Here is a 16,289-nt window from a genome sequence, read left to right as displayed (position 1 = left end):
AGTGTAAATTATGACTGACACAGCTGTGTAATTTTCACCACAACTAACGGTTCTTAAATAAAGTTTTTTTTTTTTATTAGTATACTTTGTTTACCAAGGAAACAACATCAGTGAAGAGCTTGAGAAGAAATATGAGCAGAGTATTTTTATTGTGCATTATTTCTAATTATTATTATAATTATTTCTAACGCTTTTGGACAAAGGTGTCTGCTAAATGACTAAATGTAATCAAGATGTCAATGTTTCTCTATGCAAAAGTGCCTTTAGATCGAGATACACCCTATTACTAATATATTTATTTGAAGATCCTTGTGTTTTGTTTTTTTTGACTTAATGAAGTGACAAATTATGCTGTAAAAATGTTTACTTTGATGCGATTTATTAATGACATTTAATATAAATGAATGTTCTTGATAATGATCTTACCTCAGTTTCTCTAGTACACAGAGAGAATCTTTCTGGACATCAGAAAGGAGCTTTAGTCCCAAATCTCCAATCTTATTTTCAGTGAAATTCAGTTCTCTCAGGTGTTCAGGGTTTGATCTCAGAGCTGAAGCTAGAGCAGCACAACCTTCATCTGTGACGCCACAATGGTACAGACTGCCAAAAGAAAAATGAAAACTCTTTTAGTAGATTTAAGTTAACTAATATGTTCTTTTTAAATTATAAATACATATCACTGTGCCACTGTGTATGTAAATGTGATTTATTTGGCCATGTTTATGCAAGTCTATTAAAGCAAGTGCTGATATAACAAATAAATACAGTCCATAACATAATGTTAAATTTTCCAAGTCCTGACTGTGACAAACAGTTTTATAAATAATTTGATTACGTTGAATTTTCTCAAATTATCTTCACAGATATATCAAATATCATGATATTAAATCCAATTTTCAATCTTGATTTTTAATTTGTTTTATAACCAGAAAATATTCATAAGAATTAATTATTGTATATGAAAGTCATGAAAAACATCAAACAGAAGATCTTACTTCAGTTTCTGCAGTTTACAATGAGGATCCTTCAGTCCATCAGATTGAAGCTTCACACCAGAATCTCCTAGTTTATTCTCAGACAGATCCAGATCTCTAAGTTGCGAGGGGTTTGATCTCAGAGCTGAAGCCAGAGTGACACAAACTTCATCTGTGATATTACAGTCATCCAAACTGTAGAGAGATTGAAAACAATACATTTAACAAAGTAAGAGTTTAAAAAGCCTCTTGCTGCAAATGCAACGGACGTTCAGTTGACGGATAACCTGTAGCATTGCACGGTCGTTACAGAGCCTTAATTTTCCTTGTCTATTATTTATAAATATATGTATGAACTGATTATTTCATTATATATTTAATATAATTATATATTTAAATTAGTGCTGGGAAAAAAATTAATCGCAATTAATCGCATCCAAAATAAAAGTTTGTGTTTGCATAATATATGTGTGTGTACTGTGTATAATTATTTTGTATATATAAATACACACATATGCATGTATATATTTAAGATTTTTATTTATTTATATATAAATTATTTATATTTATATATAATATAAATTATGTATAAATGCATATACAGTATATACATGCAAATATTTCTTAAATAAATACATGCATATGTGTGTATTTATATATACAAAATAATTATACACAGTACACACACACATATTATGCAAACACAAACTTTTATTTTGGAAGAAATTAATCGCGATAAATTTTTTCCCAGCCCTAATTTAAATTATTTCTCTAGGGATGCCCTATATTATTTTTTATATCAGTGATACTGATAAATAATAATAATAATTTAATTTTAAAGAACAACATTAATATTACAACAGTAATATGCATGGCTGTCTTAATTTCTTTGATTTTAAATGTTAAACCACAGAGGAGTATGGTCTCAAATATCAAAATATGGCATCAAAACTAGAACGAAGGCTCTGGTTATAGGTTGCATCACTATTCACTATTAAAAACATGGGTCAGTACTAACAGAAAATCATAGATCCTCCAGCATGAGGGCCAGCACTCTTTCTGTAAAATGTTTTAAAAGATCATCTGTCACTTACTGTGCTGATCTGAATTCTTTAATCACAGGAAGCAGTTTCCGAAGTACTTCATCTGGAACATTTTCTTTTGCAACAAATTTATTCAGCTCAAACACATCCATCACTTGCTCTGATGTCAACAACACAAAGACTACAGCTGACCACTGAGAAAAGGAGAGTTTGACTTCAGCCAATGTTCCATATTTCAGAGACTGTTGTATTTCCTCCACTAGTGAATGATCACCCAGTTCATTCAGACTGTGGAACAGATTTATGTATTTCTTTGGAGAGTGAATGGTTCTGATCTTCTTCTTGATGTACTCAACTGTTTCCTCATTGCTGTCAGATCTGCTTCTTGGCAGAGTCATTCATCCTTGGAGGAGAATCTGCTGAGACTCCACTGACAGACCCAGAAGGAACCGCAGGAAAAGATCCAGATGTCCATTTTTACTCTGTAGAGCCTCATTCACAGCTCTCTGATGCAGCGCAGATATTGACACATGTTCTTCTGGTGAATTGAGTTTAAACCTGTCCTTAACTTTAGGCCGCAAGCTCTGCTTTGTGTTTGGGTCTAATACATTTATGCTGAAGTTTGTGAAGGAGAGGTGAACATATAGAGCTGCTAGATGTTCCTGAACGCTCAGATGAACAAAGCAGAAGACTTTCCCCTGATACCAGCCAAACTCCTCTCTGAAGATCTGAGTGCACAATCCTGAGTAAACTGATGCTTCGGTCACATCAATGCCACACTCTCTCAGGTCTTCCTCATAGAAGATCACATTGCCTTTCTCAAGCTGCTGAAAAGCCAGTTTCCCTAGTTTGAAGATCATGTCTTCATCTGTCACGTTATTCTCATAGTCCTTCTCATGTTTGATGTTGGTCTGAAGGATCAGGAAGTGTGTGTACATCTGAGTGAGAGTCTTGGGAATCTCTCTACTCTCTGCTTCGCTCAACATCTTCTCCAGAACAGTGGCTGAGATCCAGCAGAACACTGGGATGTGGCACATGATGAAGAGGCTCCTTGATGACTTCAGGTGTGTGATGATTGTATTGGCCAGACTCTGATCACTGACTCTCTTCCTGAAGTATTCCTCCTTCTGTGGATCATTGAAGCCTCGTACCTCTGTCACTCGATGGACACACTCAGAGGGGACGAGATCGGCTGCTGCTGGTCTGGAGGTGATCCAGATGAGAGCAGAGGGAAGCAGATTCCCCACAATGAGGTTCGTCAGCAGCACGTCCACTGAGGCTGATTCACTTACATCACACAACCTCACATCGCTCTGAAAATCCAGAGACAGACGACACTCGTCCAGACCATCAAAGATGAACAACACTTTATATTTGTCACTGGATATTTCCATTTCTTTTGTTTCAGGGGAAAAGACATGAAGAAGATCTGAAAGACTGAGTGTTTTGTCCTTCATCAAATTGATCTCTCTGAAAGGAAGTGGAAATATGAGCTGGACGTCCTGGTTCTCTTTCTCTTCAGCCCAGTCCAGGATCAACTTCTGCACAGAGACTGTTTTTCCAATGCCAGCGACTCCCTTTGTCAGCACAGTTCTGATGGGTTTGTCTTGTCCAGGTAAAGGTCTAAAGATGTCATTGCATTTGATCGGTGTGTCCTCTGTTGCTGCTCTCCTGGATTGTGTCTCAATCTGTCTCACCTCATGTTCATTACTGATCTCTCCACTCTCACTCTCTGTGATGTAGAGCTCTGTGTAAATCTCATTCAGGAGTGTTGGGTTTCCACGCTGTGCTGTTCCCTCATACAGACACTGAAACCTCTTCCTCAGACTTGATCTAAATGTGTTAAGGACTTCAGCATGATTAGAGTCATGGCTGTAAAATCAATACAACAGAATATAAATACAAGAGGTACATGTATAGAGCCATAAAAAGAGGCTATTTTGTTTTAATATATTATTTTACCTGATGCCAGGATAAGTGCTTTCATCAAATTCTTGTGGTTGATTCATAAACTTGTCATATTTTATTTTTTTACAGATGGGTTCTCTTACATCTGGTCTGGGTCGCAGGGTTCGCCTTAAACAGCATGAAGTAAAACAGCAGAATTGATTATACTTTGAAAGTGAATTGTGAAAGTGAATTGTGTACTTTGAAAGGGAATTGTGCTACTAACTGAATAATTCTGTTGCTGGTTTTACACTTAATATTCAACAATATTCCTGATCTGCCTGCATCGACACCATTATATGAGAACTGAACTGAGCTGGTTGAGGACATCATTGTTTTCTCCAGAGTGGCTGTATAGATAAATGACCTAAATACATTTTTTACAACAGAAATGAACCATCATTGAACTTACTTAAGCTGGACTATGATGCTATTTTCTTCTAGATCTGCTGTACAGCCGCAACAAACATTATTTTCCTGTTATCTCTGTGAAGCTGGTTTAAATCAATCTGTACTGTAAAAAGTGCTATATAAATAAAGGTGACTTTTTATATTAGAAATATATAAAAAGGATAATTTCAAGTGGTGATAAAATGCTAATACTGTGTAAACACACATCGATATCCATTTTATATGAATGTACCCAAATGTTATTTAGCTTGGTAGCCATAAACCACTGATACAGTGAGGCTAATGAGATAGATTACTTGATGAAATGAATATGTATAGTGATTATTATTAATAAATGCAGCTATTTATTTAATTTATTAATTTATATATATATATATATATATATACAGTGTTGGGCAGTAACGCGTTACTGTAACTCAGTTACTTTTGACAGTAACTAATACTGTAAGGCATTACTTTTTAATTAAATTAACTCCGTTACCGGTACCATATGGTGCGTTGTCCGTTACTTTTTAAAATTAATTATGTGCGGCAGACCGGCAGTCATGGCGAGTCAAGTCGAGAGCAAGGCGAACAAAAGCGAGGCGAACGCCGCGAGCGCCCTTGAAAGTGCGCGAGAGAGACCGTTGGAGAGCGCGCTCGGAAGTGCGCGAGAGAGACCGATGTGTTGGAGAGCGCGCTCGAAAGTGCGCGCGAGAGACCGATGTGTCCGAGAGAGACCGGTGTGTATGTTGGAGAGCGAATGTGTTCGAGCATAATATAGTTTGTTTATAAATAAATTACACACTTCAGCATTTGAATAATATCTGTAGCATATTGGTATCATCTGCAAAGTTTTAATTAGTTTACATATGAAACAAAACTCCAAAATAACCTGCAGAGAACGTTCCCAGAACACATGACCGGTTGTGAACACGTGCGGCAAACACGACTAGAATTTGGCTTAAATAACCTCTGATGGTGAAGTTCTCTGTAGGTTATAGAAATAAACCCCCCCAAAATTATATTTTATTATTATTGTTTATTTTGGTACATTGTTCAGTATTATTGAGAGCACATTTTGTTAAACTGCTTACTTTCGTGAGGAAGAAAATACTTCAAGTAGGCTAGTTGTAAAGGTGTGTGAGTTTTATCATTTTAATTTGCACTACAAAGAGTGTATGTGTGTGTATATTTTTTATTACTGTTTATTTATTTTTGGTACATTTCTTAAGAAGCATCATTTATTTTTAGACTTATTTCTTGGCCAGTTGTTGACTGTGCAATAAATATTAAAAGTTCTAAACCTTCTATTGTTTTGTTGTTCCATAGTAAATATAACATTTTAATATTTAAGGTAATAGGTGTCTCTCACAATGTCCCACACCAAATTAACATTAAAATAGTGTGTACAATATTTTATAATAATAATTTATTCTATTTAGTGTCCATTTAATTCATTTAACTTTTTTTTTTAAGTAACGCAATAGTTACTTTCCCTGGTAATTAGTTACTTTTGTAATGATGTAACTCAGTTACTAACTCAGTTACATTTTGTGAGAAGTAACTAGTAACTATAACTAATTACATTTTTAAAGTAACTTGCCCAACACTGTATATATATGTTACTGTTTCATAACAGTATAAGACCTGCCTTCTGTCTCCACTCTTAATTTGGGGTGGAGGATCCATAGACCAGTCACTCTTCATGGACACACAGCTGGGCTCTGGAGAATCTGATCTCTTCTGCTGAGTCAAACTGTAATACAGCAAATAATAGGGCTTGGTGACATCAGATGAAAAGAGCCAAAACAACCTTTTCTATTTTGAAGATGTCCACTGTAGTCTTTCACAATAAAATCAGGAAGAGTGTATTAACAATTTAAAATGGTTGATATCATGTTGTCTTTATTGAGTGTACCTGCATCCTGGAGAACAATCTCCATCTTTGGATTGTTGTACATGACTCATTCTGTCCTCATGGAGCTGCACTCGTGCATCTGATTAGTCTGATCTCCTCCACTGACTCTGAATGGAAAGGACAGAAGTAGAGGTCTGCGCGGGACTGTTTTTTAAGTCCCGCTCCCGCCCGCTCCCGCCCGCTCCCGCTGGGGTTATATCCCGCACCCACCCGTTCCCGCTGCCTATACACTATTTGTTCACCCGCTGTCTGCTTAGAATAATTTTCTTCCCGACCCGACCATCCCGCTTTAATATAGATCTCCCAGAATTTCACATGTACATTTTCACAGAGAAAATAAAAATGTAGTCTGGACAAACATTTTTTTATTATTATTTTATTCGCCTTTTCAATATACAAAATTTAACATTTTGCTGCAGACAGTATAGGGGAAAAAATATCGCAGCGAAAAAAAAAAAGAAGTGGGCTATTATTTTTATTCGTATTATCAAAATTCGTAACATTTTGCTGTTAAGCAAATACAATCAATGCATGACAGAAAGAACCGTTACTGGTCCGTGCGTGCAGCGCGTGCATAACGGTCCTGAGTACAGGGCAGACTGTAGCCTATACCCAGCAAACATTGGTCCGACGGCAACGTCGTGTCCCTGGCCAAAAATAGTCGCGGTATGACGGCATAAATCGGTAAAAATATGTAACACAGAACATTTCCTAAAAATGCATTCAGATTGTACATGTCTACAGTTCTCTGGGGTTGCATGTATAATTGTTATTTTGACTTTTAGCTACGTGTAGTTCAATATAGTGTATGAGAGGACGTCACCTGGCGACGTCTTTTACACGTGCATTTATAGTCCATCATGACCCTCCATCATGGAATCCTTGTGAAATATGCAAAAGCTGTGCTTAATCCTTGCATGGTTAATACTGCAAAAATTAATTTAATTGCCCAAGTAGTTTTTAAGAGGTTGTGAAGACGTCCACTGACGTCCTTTACACGTCAAGGCTGTGAACAGACGTCCACTGATGTCTTTTACACGTCTAGTCAAGCAAGACAGAAAAAAAAAACAGGAATTATCTTTATGAAATACACGAATTGTATACAAAGTAAATATATTTACTTTATCTTGTTTAAATAAATTATAATCACACAGTTCCTAGTGTGGTTAAGTGAATGCAAAGCCTCTGCATTCTAGTCATTATTTCAACCTGTAGCCTACCTGATACGTTGTGTGTTTTTTTTATTTTTTTTTTTTTTATGGAATGTATGCATATACATGTAAAACAGAAATATATCTGGTCACCATTTATGTCTGAGTTGGATGTAATTGCCAAAACTGTGCTGCCAAGATGTAACAAAAGATCTCCCGACATTACCAAATCCCGCGATAGGTTAGATTATCTCACGAGATGTTAACGCGTTTTCCCCATAGACTCACTCTGGAACACTGAAGTTTGAATAACCACGGAGAGAGGAGGAATTGAGGCCCATATTATTAGAAATCTACTGTTGGGTACGTACATTTTGTATTATTAGATTCACGTGCTAGAGTTTTACTTGTTTGACATGAATGAACCGAAAGAAATGATGCCCACATTGTCAACTGAAATTGGCTAACTGAGTTTGGCTAAAATTAGCTAGTAGGCTAAAAGTTACTTTGAACTTATACAACGGTATACCATAGTATAAAGTATGTTTAATGATACAGTCAAAGTTATTACTGTAAATTATTAATGTAGCCTTTTGAGAGTTTCTTTCAGAAAGTAAATTATCTGAAGTAGAATGAAATTACCTGGATTTGAACATGTATGTTTTCAGTAACTGCTTTAAAAATATTTTGTAATTTTAGAATTGCTAAACATGTCTATTCAGGGGACATCACAGCCCACCTGTCTTTATCAGAAATGTCCTGTTCACTTTCTCACTGTTACACACCTAGTAAGGGTCTTTCTCAAGGGCACCACAGTGGTATTGAAGAGGCAGGGGACAAATGCTGTTTTGAATTTAGCTGAAGACCATAAAAATATTTTGAAAATAAGTGCATGTCATTTACCTCAAATTTTTAATTTTCATTTATTTTAAAAATAAATATATTCTCTTCCCTTAGATGCTGTGAAGAGGTGGAGCCCACATGCTACAGACACTGAAATTGATGCAGCAATGGCAGAACACCTGAAACACGCTCCAGGAAGAGCTGGGGGTGGTGGATACAAAAAATGAGCCAAACAATGTGTTTAAGGGATAGTTCACCCAAAAATGAAAATTGTCATCATTTACTCAACCTCATGTTTCCAACCTGTATACCTTTCTATGCTAAACACAAAGATATTTAGAAGAATGTTTGTAACCAAGCAGATGTCGCTTCCCATTAATAATCATTTTTTCTCCAATAATGGTAGTCAGTGGATGCTCTATTTGCTTGGTTACAAACATTCTTCAAAATATCTTCTTTTGTGTTCAGCAGAAGAAAGAAACTCATACAGGTTTGGAATTTGGTGAGTAAATTACATAATTTTCATTTTTGGGTGAACTATCTTTATATAATAATTCAGTATTTTGCTATTGGTATTTAGTTTGGTTAACAAATCGAGAGCTTAGAATTATAAGGTTCTATCTCCGTTTATTGTAGTTTATTGAGGATCAAAGTTTTTAAACTCGGTTTATGTTTTGTGAGATGGAACCTTTTATTTTATTAATAACTACTAACAAAATATTTTTTTTACAAAAATAACACCACACAGGCATTAATAAACACCTAATGAATCAGACTGTCAAAAACTCAATTTCGACCAAAAGTGGAGATAGAACCTTATAATTCTAAGCTCACGAAATGTTAAACATTGAAAAAAATAAAGAGAAATTTTGGCTGTTCAAGATCAATAAAATGTTGTGCTTAATCAGAACATGCTTCTTTTTTGCTTATGTCCACAAATAATGTGTTATTGTTTTTGATGTACACGTGATTAAAACGTTTTATTGACGTTCAGGTCTGACTGGACCAATTTTGGACCTTTTTAGAACCTTTGTCAAGATATGTAGGCTAAACCTCAAGACTTGATTGTCTTTCACGATGTTACACAATAGGTGTGTGATTATTTTATATGCAGGCTTATACACTTAAATTATGCAGCAACACATTTAAACACATATGACGACGCATTTAGACGTCCAGGGACGCGCAGAAGAGACGTGTAATTCAAGGCCAGAAGAGACGTGGAATTCACGGCCAGAAAAGACGTGGAATTCACGGCCAGAAAAGACGTCGGTTCAACTTCCATTTTGGAACAATTTTTCAACCATGACGGGACGTCTCGGACGGACGTCTTTTCAACGGTCATTAAACGTCCAAATGTTTGCTGGGTACCGGGTGGTCGATAAGATTAAGATTAGGTAAAGCGAAGATATGCTGTTCTGAAAGAACGTCGGCGTCGGGAACGTGATATTGAATGACCGACCGCTCCCGTTCAAATTACACCAGAGTTACCGACCGCTACCGTTTTTTAGTCGGAAATTTAATCCCGCGGCGCAAAATATCTGGTCGGGTCCCGCGGGACAGCCGCGGGAATGCAGACCTCTAGACAGAAGCACTAATTAGTAGTTTCTACCGTTTCCTGTTATGCCTCACTTTAAAGGCACACTATGCAGCTTTCCGTTTTTGTCAAACAGCGACCCCTAGAGTCGCTGTGGAGTACTTGTATTTAACGTTACTGTCGTAAATAGCACTCGCGCAGAGCCGTCTCTGCACTAGGATGGAAGCTGTAATGAGTGGAAATAAGGTGTGGCCCCTTTAAGAGCTGCTCGCGCCCTGTTGAACTGTCGTCGGCAGTCTGTATTGTATGTGCACCTCGAACACCCCTATGCGGGTTATTTCAGTTTGATGCTCATTCTTATCCTACTTTTGTTTATCAAGTAAAGATGTGGATGGTAGAACGGGTGACAGACAGTTACACGAGTTCGACTGCGGAATAAAGTGCAAGTTGTAAGATGCCAATCGCCTCCGTGAGTCTGTCTGGCTCTCGGTAATAACTTCATCTGTGAGCTATCCCTATTTCTCCTCCTGACAGAACGCGTTACAAAGCGTCGGACATTGAACAGGCACAGATAACCTCTGAAGATGTCTACTAGTCCATCAACAAGAACGATATTTACTCGAGTCTGACTCCTTGCTCGGTCAGTCTGCCGTTTCCTTTCTTTCGTCCTCCGACAAAGCTTTCCTAGCTTTGTGTGCAGTGCCGTAAAGCAATTTGTTACATCGCGAGACCTGATATCACACGATACTTCCTGACGCGACCCGCCGGCCCAAAGTTGCAAGGGTGGTTTTTCCGCTCACAGGCGCTCGGGGGATGCGCGACGACCACCATTCAACCCGAAACAAGTCATATAACTATTCCAATGACTCCGAAGCTGTTCGGTTAAGGTAAAAAAGTTACTTAGTGCACCTTTAAGGGCAGAAAACTAGTTGCTCCCCCCACAACTAGGCTTTACTTGGTATGATCCAAGTGATGGTATGGCCTAGCCCTATGCTGCGTTCCAGTCCACTTTTAGACACGGACTTGCAAACTTCCCTAAGCACTTCCCCTCGGGGGAATCCCTGCCGCCATTTTGAAGTGCGTTCCACTTCGTGAAGTGGACGAGGGAAGTTTATATGGACAGACCCTCGTTCCCTCGATTTTGACCGAGGGAGCGAGTCTACTTCAAATGTACACTTCAGGCACCTATATGTCCCACAATGCAGTACGATTGTCACGTCACCACAGCTGTGATCTCGTCTAATCACCACCACAACAGACAACTCTATGATATATTAATTATAATTTTTTTATTTAAAACAACCCAAACACACATAAACATTTAGTTGTTGCATTAAACAAATTCTTAAAGGAAAAAAAATGTATAATAAATCAACTCCACAGCTGATTCAAGTGATCAAGGGCTTAGTGCGTTCCAGTTCAGCCCATTGCAGTTTCCGCCAGTAGTGGGCACTCGTGCAACGTAAGCAATGACGTACATCCGTGTGAACGAGACGGAGGGAAGTTAGCGAGTGAAGGGCATGACAATTTGGACTGGAACGCAGCATTTTTTGTGTGTGTGAGAAGCAGTCAGTCATACCGAGGAAGAATAATGAAGGAGGATAGAAGAACTGTCACACGCTCATTTACAAGGAAACGATTTTTTTAAAAGAAGAAACAATGATTGGTTTATTCCTGTCTGCATTTGTATTCTTACTCATTACGGGGTTTATATTCTATTTTAATATACGCTATATATATATATATACATTACTTTTAAATGATTATTATTATTTTTTAATCTCACAAGTTCCGCATTTAATTCGATTATTATGGAGTTTGGTAAGGAAATAGGATAGGTCGAGTCAGCAACATACAGCAATATTAAAAAAAGAAAAAGAAAAAAAGAGGAAGCGATTGAGTAGCCTAATATTAATCCATCAATAGAGGAAAATCGTAGTTCGTATAAATTTACTTAAAGTTAAGAAAAATATTTACCCGCGCTAACGTCAAACGATCGCGACCTCAACTTCATCTCGACCAACTGCATGCTTTTGCGATCGATTTTACAGGCACAAGTTTACAAAATTGTACAAATTGTGTTTATCTACCAAATATAAACATAACGAGAGCTTTTGTGTAATACATCACCTTACTCACTTGAAAACAGCTACGTGACGCAGTTATTTTAAGAGAAAACGGCTTTCACTTTTGCTGGCTTAATTATCGATGTCAACATGGAAGAAACCATTATAGCGTCAGTGGGCTTTTTTCGGTCAACTTGTATTGGTAGTTTTGCATGAGACTAAAGCGGTAGCCTATTATAGCCTCGCGTGAATACCGGTGGTGGGGGATGAAAAAGTAGGCTATGATATTAATTTGGTTCCATTATTGGTAAACAGAGCGAATGTACAAGGTGAGGCTTGGCTGATGAATATTAATTACGTAACGTGCCCAGCGTATCTGATTGGCTGAAAGTAAGAGGGCAGTTTGCAGTATCCAATCGAATCCCTACTGAAGGCCTTTCCAAATACCCACACTTGCGGTCTTTGCACTTAACTACTTGTCTACTTACATGACATTTCCTTAATTCGGCCCAAGTGTTCAAGTAGGCGTGAAGACTGCAAGTGTGTGTAGAACTTTTGATTACCCGATGGGACACATTTATAGTGTTGCAAAAATGCAAGTGTTTACAGAGCTTTATTTTGATTTTCAATACTTTGCATTTTAACATAACTTCTACAGGGTTGCCAACTCTCACGCATCTGGCGTGACACTCACGCTTTCAGCATCAATCTCACGCTCTCACGCACACGCAAGAAATGTCACGCCAAAATCCATTTTTCTCCCCTCTCAGTCCGTTCATTTTCTGTTGATGACTAGACCACAGCGTATTAATGACAGGGGAGGAGTTATGGCCCACAGCTGCAATATCTGGGTCAGGGTATATTCTGGCAAACCAATGTCTTCTAGCCTACATTAACATTTGAATCTTCGGCTAAGCCGAAAGTATGACCTGAAACATCCTTAATACCATGTCCTCCAGTAAAATATAAAACATAAAAATGACAATAGCCAGTTCTGGCTCCATAGCATATCAAATGAATTATCAGGATGGCAGCATACTCTTGCACCGTTGCTTGGCGCCTGGAGCGGTAATCGGGAACACCTGGCTGCGCAATTAGGAAATCCTACGGAGGCTACATGGGCCCTGTCCCAAATGGCGCACTTCATGCGGACTTTCGGTCTCGTGGACTTGAATTGCGCGTGCTCGCTGAGTTTACGAGTCCGTAGGCTGTCCCATTCAGCATTTTAGCGCTCTGAAGTGTGCTCAGCAGCGCCCCCTTTGTACCCTTGAAGCGGTCTTCAGCGAAGCCCGCATAGAAGCAGGCTCCACGCACTTTAACTACCCAGGAATCCTTGCGAAAGGCCAATCAGACAACAGATGGGAGGAGATTTCACTCGCGGATAATTGTTGACATGGCTGAGAAGAAAATATTACGGTTTTTATGACCTAAATGTACATTTTACCAGTTTTTACCTACAGTTTATACAAACATTATGGTCTTCGACCAGTGGTTGATGTCTCAAACATAATAATAGCGCGTTTAATAATACGATCGCATTATGATTCATTAAATAAATAGAACCGAATGGGCAGGGCTTTACTGAGTCATATGTAAACATAGTATGAATATTGAAACCTGTAAATTCATCTGAAACGCATGCACATTTTCATTATGTTTTAAAATTGCAATCTTAGTTCAAATGGAACATTATGTATTATTATGTACAACTGTATACATCATTTAAATAAGCATGATATATCTATTGTCTAATGCCCAGGTGATATGCACAATATCAAAATATAGAACTGTAAAATTAGGCTGTGTAGTTGAGATAAGACGTTGGAGCGCAAAAAATGTGATTTCTCCTGTCCAACAACAACCAGGGGCCCGTTCTTCGTACGTTGCTTATTACATCCGAGATCAAATGACACATCCAAGATGATATTATCGTGCTAATCATGATCCGGCTAATTGGGTTCTTCGAACTCACCTGTTGTTTATGATTAGTATAGCTGGATTGAGTTATCTGAGATAACTGCGCGTTCATGCGCTGGTTTAAAAGGGGATATGTATCGATCGTAGAAACATTGATCAGCAAGGCTGCTATTGGCTGTTCAGCGTGGCCAAAGAGCGCGCACAGTTTTTCTCCTCAGCAGAGCAAGAACTTTTAGTCGAAGTTTATTCGGAATTTTAATGTTTAATCAAAACGCCAGGGAACACAAAGTCTGCAAAAGCCAGGAGGGCTGGCAAAAAGTAGCAGACAATTTAAATCCGTTAGAAGTGGCCATGTTAGATGTTTTTATCACTTATTAGCCTTTTTTGTATTTTAATAATTGCATAATTAGGCTACTTTGTTCATTGTAATGTCAGAGTCACCACACTAGAACATGGGAACAAATAAAAGTGAAGTACAAAAATATTCTACATAGCCTAATGGTAATTTTTAGTTATATTATCTCTTGTCTTCTATAAAAGGCACTGTTAAATAAATGGTTGTCTGTTTATAAAAGCAACCAAGAAAAAGGCTGAAAAAAAGAAAAGATCTTAGTAGCCTACACTGTAAAATAATTGTACAAATATTGCTGCATTAAATGAAGGCCGCATTAAAAGTAATGATGAATTGCTTTGACTTGTGAAAGTGAAAACTGATAAACTTATGTTAATGTAAAAATATTTTGCCATGAGTTATTGATCACATTTTCCCCCAGTGTAGTTCATTGTAATGACATTGTGTTTTCCTCTTTTGTGCACTTTTACATAATACACCAACACTTGTATCTGTTCCCAAGAAAGTGGTGGCTGAAATATGTGCAGTAAGTGGACATTTTCTAACTTTCCAAAGGAAAGAAAGTATAAGACTTTGTAATGTCCATTTGTTTCCATTGCACTGGACAGTGAATAAACCCTCTCAGATAACTGTCATATGGAGGAACTAGCCTACCTGCAAGAGCATAAATAACTTTACTTCATTTATACTTGTATGCTTTATGGCTGCAATATGAGTTGCAGGATTCCACATCTACAGAAAGGCCTACAGAAGAGTCTGCACAGACAGAGAAGACATAGGCCTACAGGTGGGCAGTGTATAGCCAACTTTTCCTTTTTATTTGTTGCATGAGGCATTTGTCTAATATCTCTTGTTATAGGCACTTGACCACTGGCTTTTCTTTACAAAGAAAAATTGAAATAAAACTCAAGGAACTAAGCATATTTGTCTTTTATTAAACATTTAATGAAAGGTGTTGTTGTTTTTTTGCAATGTTGTGTAATATGGCACATGCAACAATGTCACAGGCCCTGTCAGGTGTGCAACCCTCAGACTTTTCAGACTCTGAAATCTTCCCTTTAGTCAGCTGAAGTTCATTTCATTGTGTGCCCTTGTCCTGGCTAGAGCTGCATTGTAACTGGTTTGGGTCAGGGAATGGGGTCATAAAACACCTGTCTGCAGGAACATGTCATAATCACCTATGAAAAAATGCAGTTCTGTTAGGATCAATAAGTGTATGTAATACAGTGAGCTTGATATTTAATTGTGGAACTTTCCTTACCACTTTCAAATAATGTGCAGGAATGTGAATCTCTGAAAATTCTTAAGTCATGCACAGATCCTGGCCTTTTTGCTTTCACATTTGTGATTATGGAAGATTTTAGTCAACTGCCTTTTTTTTTATTTGATATAATATTATGAATCTGGAATATTAAGAATCCCAATTGTAACTGGGCTGCACATTTACATTGTGAACCCCTTTTCTGTTCACATAATCCCCCTTTCTGTTCACATAATCCCCTTCATTGAGGCCTTGATGGCAGCCTAGTCTATGGTACCAATCACGTTAGTGAAGCCTGAGTGACATACTGTAATCGGCATGGTCATGATTGTATGATCTTCATAAAAAATGATGATAGCCTAATCAAAAATTTGCTTTAAAAAAAACTGCTTTACAATATTGGGTCTTAAGTGGCTTGGAAATGCCAAAAAAAAAAAAAAAAACCTTTGTTAAACCTAAAAGCGCCAGGTAAACTCCAAATGACACGACAGACAGCACTTTCCATCAAGTTCTCCGCATCTCCAATAGTGTAAAGGAAAGAGCCACTCGCAAATAATCTTAGGGCAATGCAAACAGTTTGTGCTGCATTTAAAGCCAGACTCCGACAAGTCGAAAATAAATGTGCGTTTCCAACAATGTAATAATGTAAACGACAATCTCACGAGTCACGAGAAAAAAAAAAACATCTCAGAAAGTGCACTATCGCACTGCGCTGGACTTCCCGTATCAGCTCCGCTCATGAAGCCGGGATCTAATCCTGTTTAGGCTACATGAAATAAGACTGCTCCCGAGCAGGTTTAAGCTTGCGCACATGTTGCTATGACAGCAAGTCCAGGGGCCCGTTCTTCGTACGTTGCTTATTACATCCGAGATCAAATGACACATCC

General features: G+C 37.9%; 1 protein-coding gene across 1 annotated transcript; it reads right to left on the bottom strand.

The window, feature by feature from the left end:
• Nucleotides 1-2,097: 2,097 nt before the first annotated feature.
• Nucleotides 2,098-4,086, bottom strand: LOC307167583 (NLR family CARD domain-containing protein 3-like). Its single transcript, XM_079886796.1, has 2 exons — nucleotides 3,980-4,086; nucleotides 2,098-3,889 (listed from the first exon to the last, which is right to left on the bottom strand). Exons 1-2 carry the CDS (start codon nucleotides 4,024-4,026, stop codon nucleotides 2,416-2,418), a joined length of 1,521 nt encoding a protein of 506 aa, XP_079742922.1. The 5' UTR covers nucleotides 4,027-4,086; the 3' UTR covers nucleotides 2,098-2,415.
• Nucleotides 4,087-16,289: the final 12,203 nt, after the last annotated feature.

This window comes from Squalius cephalus, assembly GCF_949319135.1.
Source record: "Squalius cephalus genome assembly, chromosome: 11".
Lineage (NCBI taxonomy): Eukaryota > Metazoa > Chordata > Actinopteri > Cypriniformes > Leuciscidae > Squalius > Squalius cephalus.
This window is presented reverse-complemented; position numbering and strand designations above follow the sequence as displayed.